General features: G+C 52.9%; 1 protein-coding gene across 2 annotated transcripts in view; it reads right to left on the bottom strand.

The window, feature by feature from the left end:
- LOC142497990 (guanylate-binding protein 7-like) overlaps positions 1 to 24237 on the bottom strand; it is a 77870-nt gene that overhangs the window by 13598 nt on the left and 40035 nt on the right. For both annotated transcript variants that reach the window (XM_075606495.1, XM_075606496.1), the window contains exons 6-9: positions 22879 to 23121; positions 20464 to 20747; positions 19067 to 19279; positions 7139 to 7241 (exon numbers count right to left, since the gene is read on the bottom strand). In XM_075606495.1, the coding sequence (XP_075462610.1) occupies positions 7139 to 7241; positions 19067 to 19279; positions 20464 to 20747; positions 22879 to 23121 (843 nt within the window). The remainder of the gene's footprint in view (positions 1 to 7138; positions 7242 to 19066; positions 19280 to 20463; positions 20748 to 22878; positions 23122 to 24237) is intronic.

The following is a 24237-nucleotide window of genomic DNA, read 5'->3' as shown; positions in this document are numbered from 1 at the left end:
ATCTCCCTCACATCCAGCGCTCTCACACTGCTCCCCGTATCTCCCCCACACCCAGCACTCTTACACTGCTCCCTGCATCGCCCCCACACCCAGCGCTCTTACACAACTCCCTGCATCTCCCCCAAACCCAGCGCTCTCACACTGCTCCCTGCATCTCCCCCATACCCAGCGCTCTCACACTGCTCCCTGCATCTCCCCCACACCCAGCGCTCTCACACTGCTCCCTGCATCTCCCCCACACCCAGCACTCTCACACTGCTCCCTGCATCCCCCCCACACACAACGCTCTTACACTGCTACCTGCATCTCCCTCACACCCAGCGCTCTTACACTGCTCCCTGCATCTCCCCCACACCAACGCTCTTACACTGCTCCCTGCATCTCCCCCACACCAAGCGCTCTCACACTGCTCCCTGCATCTCCCCCACACCCAGCGCTCTCACACTGCTCCCTGCATCTCCCCCACACCCAGCGCTCTCACACTGCTCCCTGCATCTCCCCCACACCCAGCGCTCTTACACTGCTCCCTGCATCTCCCCCATACCCAGCGCTCTCACACTGCTCCCTGCATCTCCCCCACACCCAGCGCTCTCACACTGCTCCCTGCATCTCCCCCACACCCAGCTCTCTTACACTGCTCCCTGCATCTCCCCCACACCCAGCGCTCTTACACTACTCCATGCATCTCCCCCACACCCAGTGCTCTCACACTGCTCCCTGCATCTCCCCCACACCCAGCGCTCTCACACTGCTCCCTGCATCTCCCCCACACCCAGCGCTCTTACACTGCTCCCAGCATCTCCCCCACACCCAGCGCTCTCACACTGCTCCCTGCATCTCCCCCACACCCAGCGCTCTCACACTTCTCCCTGCAGCTCACACACACCCAGCGCTCTTACACTGCTCCCTGCATCTCCCCCACACCCAGCGCTCTCACACTGCTCCCTGCATCTCCCCCACACCCAGCGCTCTTACACTGCTCCCTGCATCTCCCCCACACCCAGCGCTCTCACACTGCTCCCTGCATCTCCCCCACACCCAGCGCTCTCACACTGCTCCCTGCATCTCCCCCACACCCAGTGCTCTCACACTGCTCCCTGCTGCTCACACACACCCAGCGCTCTTAAACTGCTCCATGCATCTCCCCCACACCCAGCGCTCTCACACTGCTCCCTGCATCTCCCCCACACCCAGCGCTCTTACACTGCTCCCTGCATCTCCCCCACACCCAGCACTCTTACACTTCTCCCTGCATCTCCCCCACACCCAGCGCTCTTACACTGCTCCCTGCATCTCCCCCACACCCAGCGCTCTTACACTTCTCCCTGCATCTCCCCCACACCCAGCGCTCTTACACTGCTCCCTGCATCTCCCCCACACCCAGCGCTCTTACACTGCTCTCTGCATCTCCCCCACACCCAGCGCTCTCACACTGCTCCCTGCATCTCCCCCACACTCAGCTCTCTCACACTGCTCCTTGCATCTCCCCCACACCCAGCGCTCTTACACTGCTCCCTGCATCTCCCCCACACCCAGCGGTCTTACACTGCTCCCTGCATCTCCCCCACACCCAGCGCTCTCACACTGCTCCCTGCATCTCCCCCACACCAAGCGCTCTTACAGTGCTCCCTGCATCTCCCCCACACCCAGCTCTCTTACACTGCTCCCTGCATCTCCCCCACACCCAGCGCTCTTACACTGCTCCCTGCATCTCCCTCACACCCAGCGCTCTTACACTGCTCCCTGCATCTCCCCCACACCCAGCGCTCTCACACTGCTCCCTGCATCTCCCCCACACCCAGCGCTCTTACACTGCTCCCTGCATCTCCCCCACACCCAGCTCTCTTACACTGCTCCCTGCATCTCCCCCACACCCAGCGCTCTCACACTACTCCCTGCATCCCCCCCACACCCAACGCTCTTACACTGCTCCCTGCATCTCCCTCACACCCAGCGCTCTTACACTGCTCCCTGCATTTCCCCCACACCCAGCGCTCTCACACTGCTCCCTGCATCTCCCCCACACCCAGCGCTCTCACACTGCTCCCTGCATCTCCCCCACACCCAGCGCTCTTACACTGCTCCCTTCATCTCCCCCATACCCAGCGCTCTTACACTGCTCCCTGCATCTCCCCCATACCCAGCGCTCTTACACTGTTCCCTGCATCTCCCCCACACCCAGCGCTCTTACACTGCTCCCTGCATCTCCCCCACACCCAGCGCTCTTACACTGCTCCCTGCATCTCCCCCACACCCAGCGCTCTTACACTGCTCCCTAAATCTCCCCCACACCCAGCGCTCTTACACTTCTCCCTGCATCTCCCCCACACCCAGCGCTCTTACACTGGTCCCTGCATCTCCCCCACACCCAGCGTTCTTACACTGCTCTCTGCATCTCCCCCACACCCAGCGCTCTCACACTGCTCCCTGCATCTCCCCCACACCCAGCTCTCTCACACTCCTCCCTGCATCTCCCCCACACCCAGCGCTCTTACACTGCTCCCTGCATCTCCCCCACACCCAGCGCTCTTACACTGCTCCCTGCATCTCCCCCACACCCAGCGCTCTCACACTGCTCCCTGCATCTCCCCCACACCCAGCGCTCTTACACTGCTCCCTGTATCTCCCCCACACCCAGCTCTCTTACACTGCTCCCTGCATCTCCCCCACACCCAGCGCTCTCACACTGCTCCCTGCATCCCCCCCACACCCAACGCTCTTACACTGCTCCCTGCATCTCCCCCACACCCAGCTCTCTTACACTGCTCCCTGCATCCCCCCCACACCCAACGCTCTTACACTGCTCCCTGCATCTCCCTCACACCCAGCGCTCTTACACTGCTCCCTGCATCTCCCCCACACCCAGCTCTCTTACACTGCTCCCTCCATCTCCCCCACACCCAGCTCTCTTACACTGCTCCCTGCATGTCCCCCACACCCAGCGCTCTTACACTGCTCCCTGCATCTCCCCCACACCCAGCGCTCTCACACTGCTCCCTGCATCCCCCCCACATCCAGCGCTCTCACACTGTTCCCTGCATCTTCCCCACACCCAGCTCTCTCACACTGCTCCCTGCATCTTCCCCACACCCAGCTCTCTCACACTGCTCCCTGCATCTCCCCCACACCCAGCTCTCTCACAATGCTCCCTGCATCTCCCCCACACCCAGCGCTCTTACACTGCTCCATGCATCGCCCCCACACCCAGCGCTCTTACACTGCTCCCTGCATCTCCCCCACACCCAGCGCTCTTACACTGCTCTCTGCATCTCCCCCACATCCAGCGCTCTCACACTGCTCCCTGCATCTTCCCCACACCCAGCTCTCTCACACTGCTCCCTGCATCTCCCCCACACCCAGCGCTCTTACACTGCTCCCTGCATCTCCCCCACACCCAGCGGTCTTACACTGCTCCCTGCATCTCCCCCACACCCAGCGCTCTCACACTGCTCCCTGCATCTCCCCCACACCCAGCGCTCTTACACTGCTCCCTGCATCTCCCCCACACCCAGCTCTCTTACACTGCTCCCTGCATCTCCCCCACACCAAGCGCTCTCAAGCTGCTCCCTGCATCTCCCACACACCCAGCGCTCTCACACTGCTCCCTGTATCTCCCCCACACCCAGCGCTCTCACACTGCTCCCTGCATCTCCCCCACACCCAGCGCTCTTACACTGCTCCCTGCACCTCCCCCACACCCAGTGCTCTTACACTGCTCCCTGCATGTCCCCCACACCCAGCTCTCTTACACTGCTCCCTGCATCTCCCCCACACCCAGCGCTCTCACACTGCTCCCTGCATCTCCCCCACACCCAGCGCTCTTACACTGCTCCCTGCATCTCCCCCACACCCAGCGCTCTTACCCTGCTCCCTGTATCTCCCCCACACCCAGCGCTCTTACACTGCTCCCTGCATCTCCCCCACACCCAGCGCTCTTACACTGCTCCCTGCATCTCCCCCACACCAAGCGCTCTCAAACTGCTCCCTGCATCTCCCCCACACCCAGCGCTCTCACACTGCTCCCTGTATCTCCCCCACACCCAGCGCTCTCACACTGCTCCCTGCATCTCCCCCACACCCAGCGCTCTTACACTGCTCCCTGCACCTCCCCCACACCCAGTGCTCTTACACTGCTCCCTGCATCTCCCCCACACCCAGCGCTCTTACACTGCTCCCTGCATCTCCCCCACACCAACGCTCTTACACTGCTCCCTGCATCTCCCCCACACCCAGCGCTCTCACACTGCTCCCTGCATCTCCCCCACACCCAGCTCTCTTACACTGCTCCCTGCATCTCCCCCACACCCAGCGCTCTCACACTGCTCCCTGCATCTCCCCCACACCCAGCGCTCTTACACTGCTCCCTGCATCTCCCCCACACCCAGCGCTCTCACACTGCTCCCTGCATCCCCCCCACACCCAACGCTCTTACACTGCTCCCTGCATCTCCCCCACACCCAGCTCTCTTACACTGCTCCCTGCATCCCCCCCACACCCAACGCTCTTACACTGCTCCCTGCATCTCCCTCACACCCAGCGCTCTTACACTGCTCCCTGCATCTCCCCCACACCCAGCTCTCTTACACTGCTCCCTCCATCTCCCCCACACCCAGCTCTCTTACACTGCTCCCTGCATCTCCCCCACACCCATCGCTCTTACACTGCTCCCTGCATCTCCCCCACACCCAGCGCTCTCACACTGCTCCCTGCATCCCCCCCACATCCAGCGCTCTCACACTGCTCCCTGCATCTTCCCCACACCCAGCTCTCTCACACTGCTCCCTGCATCTTCCCCACACCCAGCTCTCTCACACTGCTCCCTGCATCTCCCCCACACCCAGCTCTCTCACACTGCTCCCTGCATCTCCCCCACACCCAGCGCTCTTACACTGCTCCATGCATCGCCCCCACACCCAGCGCTCTTACACTGCTCCCTGCATCTCCCCCACACCCAGTGCTCTTACACTGCTCTCTGCATCTCCCCCACATCCAGCGCTCTCACACTGCTCCCTGCATCTTCCCCACACCCAGCTCTCTCACACTGCTCCCTGCATCTCCCCCACACCCAGCGCTCTTACACTGCTCCCTGCATCTCCCCCACACCCAGCGGTCTTACACTGCTCCCTGCATCTCCCCCACACCCAGCGCTCTCACACTGCTCCCTGCATCTCCCCCACACCCAGCGCTCTTACACTGCTCCCTGCATCTCCCCCACACCCAGCTCTCTTACACTGCTCCCTGCATCTCCCCCACACCAAGCGCTCTCAAGCTGCTCCCTGCATCTCCCCCACACCCAGCACTCTCACACTGCTCCCTGTATCTCCCCCACACCCAGCGCTCTCACACTGCTCCCTGCATCTCCCCCACACCCAGCACTCTTACACTGCTCCCTGCACCTCCCCCACACCCAGTGCTCTTACACTGCTCCCTGCATGTCCCCCACACCCAGCTCTCTTACACTGCTCCCTGCATCTCCCCCACACCCAGCGCTCTCACACTGCTCCCTGCATCTCCCCCACACCCAGCGCTCTTACACTGCTCCCTGCATCTCCCCCACACCCAGCGCTCTTACCCTGCTCCCTGTATGTCCCCCACACCCAGCGCTCTTACACTGCTCCCTGCATCTCCCCCACACCCAGCGCTCTTACACTGCTCCCTGCATCTCCCCCACACCAAGCGCTCTCAAACTGCTCCCTGCATCTCCCCCACACCCAGCGCTCTCACACTGCTCCCTATATCTCCCCCACACCCAGCGCTCTCACACTGCTCCCTGCATCTCCCCCACACCCAGCGCTCTTACACTGCTCCCTGCACCTCCCCCACACCCAGTGCTCTTACACTGCTCCCTGCATCTCCCCCACACCCAGCGCTCTTACACTGCTCCCTGCATCTCCCCCACACCAACGCTCTTACACTGCTCCCTGCATCTCCCCCACACCCAGCGCTCTCACACTGCTCCCTGCATCTCCCCCACACCCAGCTCTCTTACACTGCTCCCTGCATCTCCCCCACACCCAGCGCTCTCACACTGCTCCCTGCATCTCCCCCACACCCAGCGCTCTTACACTGCTCCCTGCATCTCCCCCACACCCAGCGCTCTCACACTGCTTCCTGCAGCTCCCCCACACCCAGCGCTCTTACACTGCTCCCTGCAGCTCCCCCACACCCAGCGCTCTCACACTGCCCCCTGCATCTCCCCCACACCCAGCGCTCTTACACTGCTCCCTGCATCTCCCCCACACCCAGCGCTCTTACACTGCTCCCTTCATCTCCCCCACACCCAGCGCTCTTACACTGCTCCCTGCATCTCCCCCACACCCAGCGCTCTTACACTGCTCCCTTCATCTCCCCCACACCCCGCGCTCTTACACTGCTAACTGCATCTTCCCCACACCCAGCACTCTTACACTGCTCCCTGCATCTCCCCCACACCCAGCGCTCTTACAATGCTCCCTGCATCTCCCCCACACCCAGCACTCTCACACTGCTCCCTGCATCTCCCCCACACCCAGCGCTCTCACACTGCTCCCTGCATCTCCCCCACACCCAGCGCTCTTACACTGCTCCCTGAATCTCCCCACACCCAGCGCTCTCACACTGCTCCCTGCATCTCCCCCACACCCAGCGCTCTCACACTGCTTCTTGAATCTCCCCACACCCAACACTCTCACACTGCTCCCTGCATCTCCCCCACACCCAGCGCTCTTACACTGCTCCCTGAATCTCCCCACACCCAGCGCTCTCACACTGCTCCCTGCATCTCCCCCACACCCAGCGCTCTCACACTGCTTCTTGAATCTCCCCACACCCAACGCTCTCACACTGCTCCCTGCATCTCCCCCACACCCAGCGCTCTTACACTGCTCCCTGCATCTCCCCCACACCCAGCGCTCTTACACTGCTCCCTGCATCTCCCCCACACCCAGCGCTCTCACACTGCTCCCTGCATCTCCCCCACTCCCAGCGCTCTCACACTGCTCCCTGCAGCTCCCCCACACCCAGTGCTCTTACACTGCTCCTAGCATCTCCCTCACACCCAGCGCTCTTACACTGTTCCCTGCATCTCCCCCACACCCAGCGCCCTCACACTGCTCCCTGTATCTCCCCCACACCCAGCTCTCTCAGCTCCTCCTCTCACCTGCTATCTCCTTTTCTCTCTGTGTCAGGTTATTATCCGCCTGCATAATGGCATCTTCAATGGGTTTCTTCTCTAGGAGGAACCCCTGCAGCACCTCAATGGCCTGGGTAGGAAGAGTGAGATATTATAATTGAGAAATAATGTATATGCCTTCATATTAAACAATCTTCAATAGCATTGCAGTTTATTTTGCAGACCAGCACCAGAATTTATTTATATATAGTCAAATTGAACAGTTGGCACTCCTTACGTGCTGTTAGGTTGTAGGTGCTTGCCCCATATGGATAATATAGACATGGGTTTCGTTCCAAATTATATTATAAATTTATCATCAAATTCAAGGTACCACCATGGGCACCACATGTGCTCCCACCTATGCTAATTTATACCTGGGCTGGTGGGAGGAAACCGTGTTGTTCATGGACGATTACTCTCGGTATACTGACCATATCGATCTCTGGTCACGGTACATCGATGATGTGCTTCTCCTATGGAGCGGCACTAAGGAACTCCTGGTCGAATTCATCAATAAGTTGAATGACAATACACACAATCTCAGACTTACCTTTGAAATTCAAACTGAGAGTATCAATTTCCTTGATATCACTATTAACAAACAACCTGATGGCAAATTAGAGACAACTATATACTGCAAACCCACCGCGACGAACAGTCTCTTGGCAGCAGACAGCCATCACCCTAGACATCTCATTTCCCATATCCCTACTGGGCAGTTTTTACGCCTTAAACGTAATTGTACGACAATTACAGAGTTTAAAATACAAGCCAAAGATCTCACCAGACGTTTCATAGATAGAGGGTACTCTAAGGCATCTGTCAAAAAAGCCTATCATAGGTCACTTGTCACACCTAGACCTAGTCTCCTCATTGATCACTCTAATGTTACTGATAATGAGACACAGACAATTCGGTTCGTTGGTACTTATTGTAATCAGTGGTGGACCATACGCAGGATTTTGAACAGACACTGGCATATACTACTCCAGGATCAGGACCTAGCCAAAATTTTACAGGCCAAACCGAATATGGTTAGCCGCCGAGTGGTTAACTTACGTGACCGCTTGGTTAGAAGCCATTTTCAAATGAAATCATCACGCACATGGTTGGACCATAAACCCAATGGCACATACACTTGTGGACGCTGTAAGGCTTGCCCTTCAGTTAAGGTAACTAAGACCTTTACAGACTCTACAGGTGCACACACCTATACCATAAAAGACTTTATTAATTGTCTAACCACAGGTGTGGTGTACCTTATCCAGTGCGCATGTGGCAATCAGTACGTTGGGGAAACTCACAGGGCATTCAAAATACGGATTTTGGAGCAGCTTGGGTCAGTGCGCAATAAATTAGACACACTAGTGGCAAGACATGTTAATGATGCACATCATGGGGACTCCTCTTACCTGAGGTCATCGGCATATCTCACATACCTTGGGGCCCACGCAAGGGCAACTGGGACACTAAGCTACGTCAGCATGAATGCCGTTGGATTCATCACCTCAATACACTGGCACCTAATGGTTTGAATGAGGGTTTCATCTTTTCCTCATTCCTTACATAGGGTTAGAGGGATCCAGGTATATAGATATATTTACTTCTAGCGTAGAAGGAGCCGTTTTGACACATTAGGCGGCCCCGCCTAGTGTAGTCCACTCCTACACCTTCCACCCTCTACTCTCAGTCTCCACTACCCCTTTTGTGCATCATTCATATGTCTTGCAGGATCACTTGTGGAATTATTCCCACATTATACATTATTGACCCTCTGCACCTATCCTGCATTTCCACCTGCAGGTTTACTACCAGGCTACCATGTTACCATTGGGGCATTTATTTGCTCATTTTAGGTTGTATTAGACTCTCTAATTTTGGAATTCGACAACCAGTGACTGCTTCATCTTTGCCTTTATGGAGGTCCTCCCTCCCCTTCCATACTTCCTCTTTTTCCCCCCCACCCCTGCTCACAACCCACACACCCTCCTTCCCCTCCCCCCCCTCCCCCCCACCCCCCACCACCCCCCTCCCCCCCCTGACCCGATTCCTTCATGTTATGTGATGACTACATATGTATTCGTTATGCCCCTTTAATAATATTAGGCATACGTCACTCGCCCCTCCCCTCCAGGGATGGTACAAAAGGTTTCACTACACAACGCTACATGCTACCTACTCCTCCCCCTTGAGAAAGTGCGTGGTGACGCGTGAAACGTACGTCGGGGAACGCCGTGCCGTCATCACGTTGACGCATGCGCGGCTTGTGTTTGGAGATACGGCAGCTCCTGACAATACACGGAGCTTTACGGCTGCTTATGGCTCACGGATATCAGGTTGTATAATACCTTACTGGGTCCCACGTTGCTGTTATTCTCCGGGGAGTTGTTATTGCGCACCCTGCGGTGTGCGTCACCCGGGACATACGACTTACAACGTTGGTGTTGCAATTGTTCTCTCTGTATTTTGACCTTATCGAGCTGGTTGAAGGCCTTCACAGAGACCAAGTTACATTACACACAGTGTTTACTTATAGAGGAATTGCAGGTCATATTACCTTTGCGACAGTGGTTACATTGAGTCCACATTTATCTTTCCTCAACATTACAAGATCTATTACTATTTAGGACACCTGTATATACTACCATGCAGCTTAATATATAGCGTCTGTTCCACTATTAGCTATATATTTGGAACACATTGTGTTCACATAGTACCGTGACCAAACACATTTGGGGATTTTATCTATGCACTGTTGTGCATTTTTATAGCGTCTCGTCGGTTTTTACAGCATAAACTATTAAAGTCTTTTTTATTTTATATTTGAGTGTGACCTTTTGGCAGTGTATCCTACATCAGGATTTGGCTAAATATCCAGCCAGTGTTCAGTAGACATTATATCCATTTTGTCACCTACCTTGAGTGCAGTTATAGGGGGCTGTTTATAATCTTTTGATTATTTGTGTGGTTTGAACTCCATCAGCCAACCACAGACACGCATACAAGGTAGTATGCTTCCTCCTCATTGGTCTGTTCTTCCTATATATGCTCAGCCTGCCCTATGGCACATTGGCTGAGTATAACCTTGTGTATGTGCGCTGTGTTCACTGCAGTCCTGCCTAATGTCAGTGCCTGGCCTGTCTCTTCCTGTGTTGCCTGACCCTGCTTGTTTTTTTGGATTCCGCTCCTGACCCGGCTTACCAACGACGATCCGTATCTTTCCGCTCCTGACTTGGCTTACCCACGACGATCCGCACCTCTCCGCTCCTGACCCCGGCTTACCCATGATGATCCGCACCTCTCCGCTCCTGACCCACGACGATCCGTACCTCTCCGCTCCTGACCCCGGCTTACCAACGACTATCCACACCTCTCCGCTCCTGACCCGGCTTACCAACGACGATCCGCACCTCTCCGCTCCTGACCAGGCTTACCCACGACGATCTGCACCTCTCCGCTCCTGACCCGGCTTACCCACGACGATCCGCACCTCTCCGCTCCTGACCCCGGCTTACCCATGATGATCCGCACCTCTCCGCTCCTGACCCACGACGATCCGTACCTCTCCGCTCCTGACCCCGGCTTACCAACGACTATCCACACCTCTCCGCTCCTGACCCGGCTTACCAACGACGATCCGTACCTCTCCGCTCCTGACCCTGGCTTACCAACGACTATCCGCACCTCTCCGCTCCTGACCCGGCTTACCCATGATGATCCGCACCTCTCCGCTCCTGACCCACGACGATCCGCACCTCTCCGCTCCTGACCCGGCTTACCCACGACGATCCGCACCTCTCCGCTCCTGACCCCGGCTTACCAACGACGATCTGCACCTCTCCGCTCCTGACCCGGCTTACCCACGATGATCCGCACCTCTCCGCTCCTGACCCACGACGATCCGTACCTCTCCGCTCCTGACCCTGGCTTACCAACGACTATCCGCACCTCTCCGCTCCTGACCCGGCTTACCCACGATGATCCGCACCTCTCCGCTCCTGACCCACGACGATCCGTACCTCTCCTCTCCTGACCCGGCTTACCAACGACGATCCGCACCTCTCCGCTCCTGACCCGGCTTACCCACGACGATCCGCACCTCTCCGCTCCTGACCCGGCTTACCCACGACGATCCGCACCTCTCCGCTCCTGACCCGGCTTACCCACGATGATCCGCACCTCTCCGCTCCTGACCCACGACGATCCGTACCTCTCCTCTCCTGACCCGGCTTACCCACGACGATCCGCACCTCTCCGCTCCTGACCCCGGCTTACCAACGAAGATCCGCACCTCTCCTCTCCTGACCCGGCTTACCCACGACGATCCGCACCTCTCCGCTCCTGACCCACGACGATCCGCACCTCTCCGCTCCTGACCCACGACGATCCGTACCTCTCCGCTCCTGACCCGGCTTACCAACGACGATCCGTACCTCTCCGCTCCTGACCCTGGCTTACCAACGACTATCCGCACCTCTCCGCTCCTGACCCGGCTTACCAACGACGATCCGTACCTCTCCGCTCCTGACCCTGGCTTACCAACGACGATCTGCACCTCTCCGCTCCTGACCAGGCTTACCCACGATGATCCGCACCTCTCCGCTCCTGACCCGGCTTACCCACGATGATCCGCACCTCTCCTCTCCTGACCCACGACGATCCGCACCTCTCCTCTCCTGACCCGGCTTACCCACGACGATCCGCACCTCTCCGCTCCTGACCCACGACGATCCGCACCTCTCCGCTCCTGACCAGGCTTACCCACGACGATCCGCACCTCTCCAATTCCGAACTTGACAAAGTTACCTGCATTGATCCGTACCTCTCCAATCCAGACCTCGGCAAGTATCATTGACCATCCTGACTTCTCCTACCCCGACCCGGCTACCTCGACCTATCTACACTCCAGACGCCCTCGCGGCTGTGGGTTGGCATTGATCAGATCCCCACCTCGGCTTCGCGGTCGCGCCTTGTTTGTGGTGAGCGCATCGTTACACCCTGGCTATATATTTCCTGACCCTAACACTATAAATCCTGGTAAGGAGCAGGCAGTGTTAGGGTTTAATCCCTCTCACATGGGATGTTATTTTGTTGCAGTTTCCAGGTGCAGTCTGGTAACCGTTGGAACGTGTGCCGGGGGAGGTGGGCTCACTGGAGGGGTGCTGCCCAGTTACCGGAGCTTACGAGTGTGACCATCCCCGGGTATAAAATATGTCTCCCTATCAAATTCAGTCTGTTCTATGTTGGTTCTAGTGTAGCTGCTCCTTAGTGAGTAGGCAGGATTCTACCAAACCCCATCAAGGGGTGAGAGGGTAAAGAATAGGAGGTGCCACAGCCTGTGACTACCTTATACAAAGGTTCCTGTGAGGGTGAATCCCTGCCTCTGACAGAGCCCTGCAGGGTGGAGGTGCCGCAGCCTCTGACTACCTTATACAAAGGTTCCTGTGAGGGTGAATCCCTGCCTCTGGCAGAGCCCTGCAGGGTGGAGGTGCCGCAGCCTGTGACTACCTTATACAAAGGTTCCTGTGAGGATGAATCCCTGCCTCTGGCAGAGCCCTGCAGGGTGGAGGCAACGCAGCCTGTGACTACCTTATACAAAGGTGACTGTGAGGGTGAATCCCTGCCTCTGACCAAGCCCTGCAGGGTGGAGGCGCCGCACAGCCTGTGACTACCTTTTACAAAGGTTCCTGTGAGGGTGAATCCCTGCCTCTGACAGAGCCCTGCAGGGTGGAGGTGCTGCAGCCTGTGACTATTTTATACACAGGTTCCTGTGAGGGTGAATCCCTGCTTCTGGCAGAGCCCTGCGGGGTGGGGGCATTTCAGCCTGTGACTACCTTATACAAAGGTTCCTGTGAGGGTAAATCCCTGCCTCTGGCAGAGCCCTGCAGGGTGGAGGCGCTGCACAGCCTGTGACTATGTAATACAAAGGTACCTGTGAGGATGAATCCCTGCCTCTGGCAGAACCCTGCAGGGTAGAGGCACCGCACAGCCTGTGACTACCTTATACAAAGGTTCCTGTGAGGGTGAATCCCTGCCTCTGGCAGAACCCTGCAGGGTGGAGGTGCTGCAGCCTGTGACTATTTTATACACAGGTTCCTGTGAGGGTGAATTCCTGCCTCTGGCAGAGCCCTGCAGGGTGGGGGCACTGCAGCCTGTGACTACCTTATACAAAGGTTCCTGTGAGGGTAAATCCCTGCCTCTGGCAGAGCCCTGCAGGGTGAGGGCGCTGCAGCCTGTGACTATATTATACACAGGTTCCTGTGAGGGTTAATCCCTGCCTCTGGCAGAGCCCTGCAGGGTGGGGGCGCTGCAGCCTGTGACTACCTTATACAAAGGTTCCTGTGAGGGTGAATCCCTGCCTCTGGCAGAGCCCTGCAGGGTGAAGGTGCTGCAGCCTATGACTATCTTATACACAGGTTCCTGTGAGGGTGAATCCCTGCCTCTGGCAGAACCCTGCAGGGTGGAGGTGCTGCAGCCTGTGACTATTTTATACACAGGTTCCTGTGAGGGTGAATTCCTGCCTCTGGCAGAGCCCTGCAGGGTGGGGGCGCTGCAGCCTGTGACTACCTTATACAAAGGTTCCTGTGAGGGTAAATCCCTGCCTCTGGCAGAGCCCTGCAGGGTGAGGGCGCTGCAGCCTGTGACTATATTATACACAGGTTCCTGTGAGGGTTAATCCCTGCCTCTGGCAGAGCCCTGCAGGGTGGGGGCGCTGCAGCCTGTGACTACCTTATACAAAGGTTCCTGTGAGGGTGAATCCCTGCCTCTGGCAGAGCCCTGCTGGGTGGAGGTGCCGCAGTCTGTTACTATCTTATACAAAGGTTCCTGTGTAGATGAATCCCTGTGTAACAGGGACTTTATCCCTGTTCAGGAAATGTGCCTCTAATCCAGCAGTGTGGTGGTTAACTGCTGGAAGTCAATTAACCAACACCACCTGGCTGATTAGGTTTGTTAGAAAAGCCTGCCTTTAAGACAGAAAGTGAGATTTTTCCTGAGTCTCACAAATTGTGGGACTGACCATAGGAACAGACGTCTTGAGCCTGCCAGAGACTGCACGCTGCCAGCAAGACACAGGGGAAAGGACTTCTAAAACCTGGAGAACACAGAAGCCTTCCCCTACAAGAAACAGATAAGACTTTACTTTCTAAAACTTCTGGTATATCTGCACATATCAAGATATATGTTTGGGGCTAGGAGACATGCTAATCTAAAGGGAGTTGTTGACTGCATAGGTTTAACTAGAAATATTCCCAAGTGGAACAGAAGCTTTGTTTGACCCCTTATTTGCATACGTTTGAATGATTTTCTTGTGTTAAAGAAACAGGCGCAATAAAAGCCTTATTTAATTTCACATGAAAACAGACTCCATTGCATACCTCTGCACATGTCCTCTTACATATGGTCGTCAGAAGTGGGACGAGAGGTGGCCCTTGAAGTTAAAAGGGTCCCGGAGATTGCCTGTGAATTATTTTTTTGTGCTTTTTGCCTACAAACAGCCTGAGCAACATAAACAAAGGAACTCATGCAACAGAGATCAGAATTAAAGGGATACACATCCAGGCAGGAAATCTACACTGCACAGATGGACTCTTTTCCCCAATCCCAAGCGGAGAGAGAGACTGCTGAAGCAGGTAAACCTTACTTGCCCATCACAAAGTGTAATATGGTCATTGAAATAGGGGTTTTGCCTTCCAGTCGTAGTCAGGGTTCAAGAAGTAAGTTAGCCCTTAAAAGGGATAGGCGTTTGTTGTTTTCAAATGTTTCGCTGAAGCAGTGAATACAGATGGTGACCCACGAGCGGTACTGATTCTGCAAGTAAAGGCTGCCACACCGCTTAGGACTACCAGCTGTGAATGGAGTATATGCAGAAAAGTGTGAAAATTGATGCAAGACTGTGCTGAAGCAGGGGAATTTTCAGTAAACAAGTGCTGAGGGTAAAATTGCCCTACCGGGGAAAAAGGAATTGCTGAGCTGTGTAAAAGGTATCCCAAAGCCAATTGCTGAGTGTTGAGTCGCCCTGCCGGGAGTGAAAGAAATATTCCACTGCAAAGAATATAATTTTTTTTCTGCAAGTAAAGTCTGTCTATGTATCTTGGGAGTAAAATAGGCACCCAAAGTGTGGAGTGAATGCTATAATACCCAAAGTTGAGACTGAAAATTACTGAACTCAAGCAGAAAACCACATTATTTTGCTGAAGCGGAGGGATTGCACCTAGCAAGTAAATGGTGTAAAGCAAATAGAAGTTTTTACCTAGAAACTGCACATCCAGTATACCTAATGAGAGAGAATGTGTGCACAGCACTGCTGATATTGTAAAACTTACCCAAGGAAAGAAAAAGAAAAAGTCTACAGAGATGCCTGTGAGAGCTACAACCTCTACAAGCAAAATATGCCCACCTGTAGGACTACCACAATTGTGGGTTCTAGAAAATGCAGTGGCAACAGCTGCAATAGCGCCTCCTGAGGTCAGGAAGAAAATTACACTGGATAGCCCCAAAATGGAGGACAAGATGCAGAGTTCCTGTAATGAACCCTACCCCACGGAAGAGTGGCCCTTCCAGTCCAATAAAGAGGAAGACATCTCTTACGGGGAGCCCAAACCGAGTCACACCCCAAAACATCCCAAGAATGGCGGGGGTGCCTGAACTCGGCACAAACCGAAAAGACCGCTCTCTATGATGACGAATATGATCGGCAGGAGAAAGAGCGGGAGCAGCAGATCACCAAATATTTCTGTCAGCTAACGCAACTGCAAGAAAAGCCTGGCGTATACAATGAAGCCGCTGAAGTATCAAATAAAGAAGGAGACCCCAGTATTCCTTATGGGACGGAGTCATCCAAAACAAAAAGGCAGAAAAAGAAAAGCGGTTCTTCACTTACCGTGGAAGAAACAGACAAGTCCGCAGATCCTGTGGAGGAAAAGGGGGACCGAGTTGCCCTGCAGCCTAGAGAAAATGTAGAATTTGTCCCGCGGATAACCGAATATCCAGAGGGCCCAAGGCAGAAGTCGTGTACCCCAAAGAAGTGTCTGTCCGGTGCCAACAGTGAGGAACCCTCAACCAACCATCCCAGGGAAGCGGAGCCAGAACCAGTGAGTGTCGATCCCTTGACCAGCCCTGAAGATGCCCTAAAAAATGCCAGGCATGACTGTGATATACTCCGTGAACAATTGAAACAAAAGAAAGTTAGTTACACAGAGCTACAGAAAAATAACGTGAGGCTACAAAAAGATGTGCTCACAATTTACTCTTTGGCCAGGACAGAATTGGACGATCTCAAGACTGAGCTAGATGCTGCAAACACTACAAAAGCCACCAGGGTGGAAAAGCAGAGCCAATCCGATAAAATGATGGCTAAGCTGAAGCAGAAGTATGAGGAGGCACTGAAGGAGATTACAGTTTTTCAGCAAGAGGTTCACGGTCTTCTCCTAGAACTGAATGCCTCACAACAAGAGGTCAACAGTGTCCGGACAGAGGTGGACGTATCCCAGAAGGAGGTTCATACACTCCGCACAGCACTAGATGCCTCACACCACGAGATCGGCACCTGCCGCACAAAACTGGAAGTCTCTAAAAAGGAACTTCACAGACTCGCTGAGGAGCTGGACATCTCTCAAAAAACTAACCTCAGTCTTAATATGAATCTCAAAATCTCTCTGAAGGAGCTTCAGACCCTCAACCTAGATATGGAAGTCTCCCGCCAGGAGACTGTCATTCTCAAAGCAGATGTGCGTAAATGGAAGGAGGGATACATGGAGGCCCTGAAAATTAGAGACTGCAAAAAGAGAAAACTTAAAACTGAAAGAAGAAAATTCTCATTTGACAGACCTCGTCAAGGAAAAGAATGAAAAGCTGCACGAGCTTAAAGAAATAAATAAACTTTTTGAAGATGAGAAGTTTGAAGCAGAGCACCGACTGCAGAACCAACTGCAAGGTCTGCGTACGCACCTCCAGAAGGCCGAGGAGAAGCAGCAAACTCTGCAGGAAGACAATCTGCAGGCTGCTAAAGAAGTACAAGTGCTGCAGGAACGTCCGATGACCCAGTATGTCCCCGCAAAGCAGCATGAGAAACTGAAAGCTACCTTGAGCATCACCAAAGCATTGTTAGAAGCCAAGCTTAGAGCCCAGGTGACTCGGCACAAGAGGGAGCACAAGAAGGTCCAGAAACTGAGACAAGTAACTGTGGCCCGAGCAAAGAAATTCACAGTGCTTCACAATACAATGAAAATGTGGAAGCAAGCTCAGAGAAAGCAAAGTGTGCAGATAAATTCCCTGAGAAGAGACTTGCAAGACGCACTCAAAAAACAGGGATCTCTCGCGGATGAGATTACAGTTCTACAAGGACACGTATTGACCCTGACCAAGCGTCAGTATCCCACAGCCACAAAAACCCATGAAGACAAGGGTACAGTGAGAGCTGGGAATACCACATGTCTGAAAAACAAGGTTGCAAAATTTGATCCACCTAAACAAGCACTAGCAAAACCTTCAGCCACCCAACAGGCAACAAAAGAAGGTACACGTGCTGAATCAAAACCAGAAGAATCCTTAGCTGATGAAGCTGAAAAGATGGGACATTCTCTGGAAGTGGATGTGGAATTGCAACTCAATCCCTAAGAAGCTGAACTAGCAACTCCATTGAGTGGAAAAAGTGCAGAGAGACAGCTTCAAGAGCGGAAAACTCAAAGGGCTGTTTTTAAACGCTCTGCAACTGTTGCCATACAGTCTGCCTACAATAAGAGGAGCACCTAACGCAAGGGAAATCTCATGACCGCGCACGCAGTAAAAAGACTATACTTGGAAAAAGTCCTCCTCGAGCGACTGAGGAGTGCTGGTCTCAAGCACCTTCGGGAGGAGACACGAATAAACTGGAGAAAGGGCTCCAATCCCAGCGGAACTGAAGATTCTCGTCCTCCATCCACTCTCATTCAAGTGACAGAGATATCTCGAATGAGAGTGGAAGGATGGGCTTTAGCCGTGGCAAGCCCGAGCTTCCCACAAACAGGGGAGGTATGTAACAGGGGATTTATCCCTGTTCAGGAAATGTGCCTCTAATCCAGCAGTGTGGTGGTTAACTGCTGGGAGTCAATTAACCAACACCACCTGGCTGATTAGGTTTGTTAGAAAAGCCTGCCTTTGAGACAGGAAGTGAGATTTTTCCTTAGTCTCAAAAATTGTTGGACTGACCATAGGAACAGACGTCTTGGCCTGCTAGAGACTGCAAGCTGCCAGCAAGACACAGTGGAAAGGACTTCTAAAACCTGGAGAACAAAGAAGCCTTCCCCCTACAAGAAACAGATAAGACTTTACTTTCTAAGACTTTTGGTATATCTGCACATATCAAGATATGTTTGGGGCTGGGAGACATGCTAATCTAAAGGGAGTTGTGGACTGCATAGGATTCACTAGAAATACTCCCAAGTGGAACAGAAGCTTTGTTTGACCCCTTATTTGCATACGTTTGGATGATTTTCTTGTGTTAAAGAAACAGGCGCAATAAACGCCTTATTTAATTTCACTTTAAAACAGTCTCCATTGCATACCTCTGCTCATGTCCTCTTACACCCTGCTTCTGGCAGAGCCTGCAGGGTGGAGGTGCCGCAGCCTGTGACTATCTAATACAAAGGTTCCTGTGGGGATGAATCCCTGCCTCTGGCAGAGCCCTGCAGGGTAAAGGCGCTGCACCATTCTGAAAGCCTATCCTGTTGTCCTAATCCCCTTAACAACGCTGAGACTCAGACCTCATGAGAGCCAGCAGGTGAGCACCACAGCACCATAACATCACAGTAACTGACAGATCTTCCTTAGGGGGGCAGTGGTGTTACACACACACACACACACACACACACACACACACACACACACACACACACACACACACACACACACACACACACACACACACACACACACCTTTATCCCCTTTCCGGGCATTGTGTTATAAGCCTCCAACAGTTTGAGTTTCTCCTCCAGGAAGTGTTTGTGTCCTCCAAGTCTGGAATATTCCCCCTGTGATAATCCTGTCTCCAGAGTCACGCTCAGCTTCTGGATAAGAGCTCTGCATCGATCCGCTGACACCTCCTCGTTACGTTGGGAAAAGTCCTTCATTTTCTGGTCTAGTAATCTCTGTTCGCATAGAAAACTTAAGTAATTACTAAAATAACAGGAGGAGCTCAACGCAGTGCTGAGAAGGTCTCAGGGCAGAGTTAGTGCTGAGAAGGACTCAGGGCAGTGTTAGTGCCGAGAAGGACTCAGGGCAGTGTTAGTGCTGAGAAGGAAACAGGGCAGTGTTAGTGCTGAGAAGGACTCAGGGCAGTGTTTGTGCTGAGAAGGACTCAGGGCAGTGTTAGTGCTGAGAAGGACTCAGGGCTGTGTTAGTGCTGGGAAGGACTCAGGGCAGTGTCAGTGCTGAGAAGGACTCAGGGCAGTGTTAGTGCTGAGAAGGACTCAGGGCAGTGTTAGTGCTGAGAAGGACTCAGGGCAGTGTTAGTGCTGAGAAGGACTCAGGGCTGTGTTAGTGCTGGGAAGGACACAGGGCAGTGTTAGTGCTGAGAAGGACTCAGGGCAGTGTTAGTGCTGAGTAGGTCTCAGAGCAGTGTTAGTGCTGAGAAGGACTCGGGGCAGTGTCAGTGCTGAGAAGGACTCAGGACAGTGTTAGTGCTGGGAAGGAGTCAGGGCAGTGTTAGTGCTGAGAAGGACTCATAGCAGTGTTAGTGCTGAGAAGGACTCTGGGCAGTGTTAGTGCTGAGAAGGACTCAGGGCAGTGTTAGTGCTGAGAAGGACTCATAGCAGTGTTAGTGCTGATAAGGACTCGGGGCAGTGTTAGTGCTGAGATGGACTTGGGGCAGTGTTAGTGCTGAGAAGGACTCGGGGCAGTGTTAGTGCTGAGAAGGACTCAGGGCAGTGTTAGTGCTGAGAAGGACTCGGGGCAGTGTTGGTGCTGAGTAGGACTTAGGGCAGTGTTAGTGCTGAGAAGAACTCCGGGAACTGTTAGTGCTGAGAAGGACTCAGGGCAGTGTTAGTGCTGAGAAGGACTCGGGCAGTGTTGTCATTGCTATGGGAAGGTCTTAGCTCAGTATTATTACTCTGGGAAGGTCTTAGCTCAGTATTATTGCTATGGGAAGGTCTTACCTCACTCAGTATTATTACTCTGGGCAGGTCTTACCTCAGTATTATTGCTATGGGAGAGTCTTACCTCAGTATTATTACTCTGGGCAGGTCTTACCTCAGTCTCATTGCTATGAGAAGGGTTATGTGGGGAGAGCACGTGGTGGATCAGCAGTTTTCAGAGCTGATGTTCAGTTACTCACCTTAAGCCGATGCTGGTACTTTTGATTTTCATCCTTGAAGGAACGTCCTAAAAATATTTTCAGTGCCGCCTCCTCACACTCCCTGTGCAGGTTCAGGAACTCTTCCTGTGTCTCTGTGGGGAATTTGGCCACTCGTTGGCCCATCTCAGTCTCATATTTGGACAATGCGTCCTCCACGGCTCCGGCATTCTCAATCTCTGCCAAAGCCAGCACCGCGTTCTCCATGCAGGGAACGGAGCCGCTCCGAATCGCCTCCACGTATGTGACTGCGAGATGCCCCAGAACTGGGATATACGAACAGTGGGAACAGAAGGGAGCACATATATTAAATAATAGCACTTCTATGTGGGCTACATTAAGGACATTGTTAAAGGAAACAACAATTATAACAAATTGTGAGTAAAAATACAATACTAGAAACAGCAAATACTACCTGTGAGCACATTCACATGTCTTAGACAGCTCTGCAACCCTGCCATTCATCATTATTTTCTAGCATACAGTGCTGCCACTGCAGCAAGGGATTCTGGGAAATTACATGCAAAGGAGCACTGTTTTACATAGACCCCTATAAGCTTATGCCTGCCGCATTACATAACTTTTAAACACCACTTGGGTTAATAAAGTGCAGAGCCAAAATTTCGAACGACCTTCTAAGCTTGTGAAACTTGCATTTTTAAACAGTATGCCAGGCCAACTATATATATATATATATAAATATTTTATTTATTTATTTATTTTTAGGAAAAGGCGGAATTAGTTTGCAAACAAATGTGTGTAACATCCTCACAGGAGTGAAAAAATTAAAATGGCAGTGTGTGTGTGTGTTGATAGGAAATAGATAACAATCTTAATTAGCAATCTGAATATTTTTCTCTTTTGTATATAATTAATATGTTCTCAATTGGATATGCTCCCGGCGACCCTATCTGCAGAGCACCGCCATCTTGTTCGAGGCTCGCGCATGCACAGACGCGTTGGCAGCGGCCATTACATCTAGCGTATGTGCAGTGGTTAGTCAGGAGTCGTGGCGGCCATTACACGAGTCGCGCATGTGCTACACGCTAGGCGCCAATGTTAAAGAGGTTAGGCGGGGACTACAAGCCCCATAGTGCTCAGGGGCAGAACCACCATGTGATGCCAGGGAGCCAATAGAATGGCTAGTTCGTCTGCCGGAGGATATACAATGAGTGCACTGCCAGGAAGTGAGTCAGTAGGAGCTGGGACCCAGACAGAGGAGGGTGTAGGTGCAGGGAGGCAAGTAGCCCCTGCACTAGGCCAAAGACCCCCTAGGCCCCAGATAGGCCCTACTCACATAACAGTTTGTGGTTGCTACAGGGACAGGCCCTTAAGTAGGGACCCTGCCCCTTTAGTTGCTAGTAGAGTGAGGGACACAGAGGACGCTGCACTCCCTAAGGAGAGGTCTGGGATCCGGCCTAGCACGCAAGAGAGAGTGACATTATCCGGGTGGTACCACCCTGGAGGGACGTCGCGGAGGAAGTTATGGATCGGCGGAACCTTTTCGAAGTATTTGCAGTCCGGGTGCTGGAGCGCTCGACATGAATCGTTACTAAAGTGCACCAACATACCAGTTCAATACAGGCGCTGATCACGCCTATAGGGGTGGGTTCTTTGTGGACACTATTGGGATAAGTGACCAAGGCGCTTATCATATACTGTGGACACGGTGTGGGGTACACGGTGGTGGGGTACGCCTGGGTGGGGCGGCGGTATTGTGTTCTGTTCACTATAGGGTGGTAAGAGTTATATGTGCACAGTTAATGCCCTTTTATATTATACGTGTTTGTATTCATTGTGATTGTGTCCTGTGAGGGGCCTCTTCCATTCCGTTGGGATCCCTCACAGGTGGAGGCGCCGCACCATATTGTAATAGTGATTCACCCCAGGCTCTCCGTGGCGGAGACTCAGGCTCCTGTGAGCCAACAGGTACAAGGGCAGCACGGGTAGTCGCTGTGTTTCAGGGGGAACAGGGCTACATAATCATAATAAGAATCATAATAGTACATATTTTATAATCCTCTGACATTTATTGTATAATAATCTTTATATATTATACTAGAGTGCGCCATAGCCGATTCTAGGTGCGTGAGCACGAGATGTTAAGATTGAGTATTCTTTAGCGCCATCTTTCCGTTTGTCTAAAGGAGATAATATTGTATAAATCTCTGGACTCTTAGCAAATCACGCTTGAGTTGACAAACTGGAAGTGTGTAGTTATGCTCAGTACTGGTTTACACTGTGGCACGTGCACCTTTAAAGGAGTTAGCACTCTCTAAAGAACCTTAACAAGTAAATGATCATTTGCTCTGCAATGTCCCAGGCGCATGAAGCGCAGGGATATGTGACGGAAGAAAGGAGAATGGTTTTCTACAATGGTTTTCCTATTGCACTCACGTCTCCCGCTGACCAGCTGTCCACCTGTGATGGTTTTAACACGGCCGTCCTTAAAGATGTAAGCACAGAACCTCAGAGCCTGGTCCACAAAGTTCCGGTCCAGCTCAGACTTGTGCAGCTCCTCCAGGCGCTGGAGCCTTCTCTTAGAGGCCGGCCGATCAAACACAAAGCACTTGTGAGAGTGGAAGAAGCTTTGGATACACTCCCGGGGCAGGTTGTAATCTTGAATATTCTTACTGACACCTGGGACAGAGAAACAGAGATGTATTATTTCATTAACTATCAGGCAATAAGAAAAATATGTTCGTGCTGCAGTAATGCATCCTTACATGGATCCTGTCACAGTGTGCCCTGCAGTAATGCATCCTTACATGGATCCTGTCACAGTGTGTGCTGCAGTAATGCATCCTTACATGGATCCTGTCACAGTGTGTGTGCTGCAGTAATGCATCCTTACATGGATCCTGTCACAGTGTGTGCTGCAGTAATGCATCCTTACATGGATCATGTCACAGTGTGTGTGCTGCAGTAATGCATCCTTACATGGATCATGTCACAGTGTGTGCGCTGCAGTAATGCATCCTTACATGGATCCTGTCACAGTGTGTGATGCAGTAATGCATCCTTACACGGATCTTGTCACAGTGTGTGTGCTGCAGTAATGCATTCTTACATGGATCCTGTCACAGTGTTTGCTGCAGTAATGCATCCTTACATGGATCCTGTCACAGTGTGTGATGCAGTAATGCATCCTTACACGGATCTTGTCACAGTGTGTGCTGCAGTAATGCATCCTTACATGGATCATGTCACAGTGTATGTGCTGCAGTAATGCATCCTTACATGGATCATGTCACAGTGTGTGCGCTGCAGTAATGCGTCCTTACATGGATCCTGTCACAGTGTGTGTGCTGCACTAATGCATCCTTACATGGATCCTGTCACAGTGTGTGTGCTGCAGTAATGCATCCTTACATGGATCCTGTCACAGTGTGTGCTGCAGTAATGCATCCTTACATGGATCATGTCACAGTGTGTGTGCTGCAGTAATGCATCCTTACATGGATCATGTCACAGTGTGTGTGCTGCAGTAATGCGTCCTTACATGGATCCTGTCACAGTGTGTGTGCTGCAGTAATTCATCCTTACATGGATCCTGTCACAGTGTGTGCTGCAGTAATGCATCCTTACATAGATTCTGTCACAGTGTGTGCTGCAGTAATGCATCCTTACATGGATCCTGTCACAGTGTGTATGCTGCAGTAATGCATCCTTACATGGATCCTGTCACAGTGTGTGTGTGTGCTGCAGTAATGCATCCTTACATGGATCATGTCACAATGTGTGTGCTGCAGTAAT

The sequence above is a fragment of the Ascaphus truei genome, chromosome 6 (genome assembly GCF_040206685.1).
Source record: "Ascaphus truei isolate aAscTru1 chromosome 6, aAscTru1.hap1, whole genome shotgun sequence".
Lineage (NCBI taxonomy): Eukaryota > Metazoa > Chordata > Amphibia > Anura > Ascaphidae > Ascaphus > Ascaphus truei.
The sequence above is the reverse complement of the archived record's forward strand: the minus strand, read 5'-3'. Positions and strand labels throughout refer to the sequence as shown.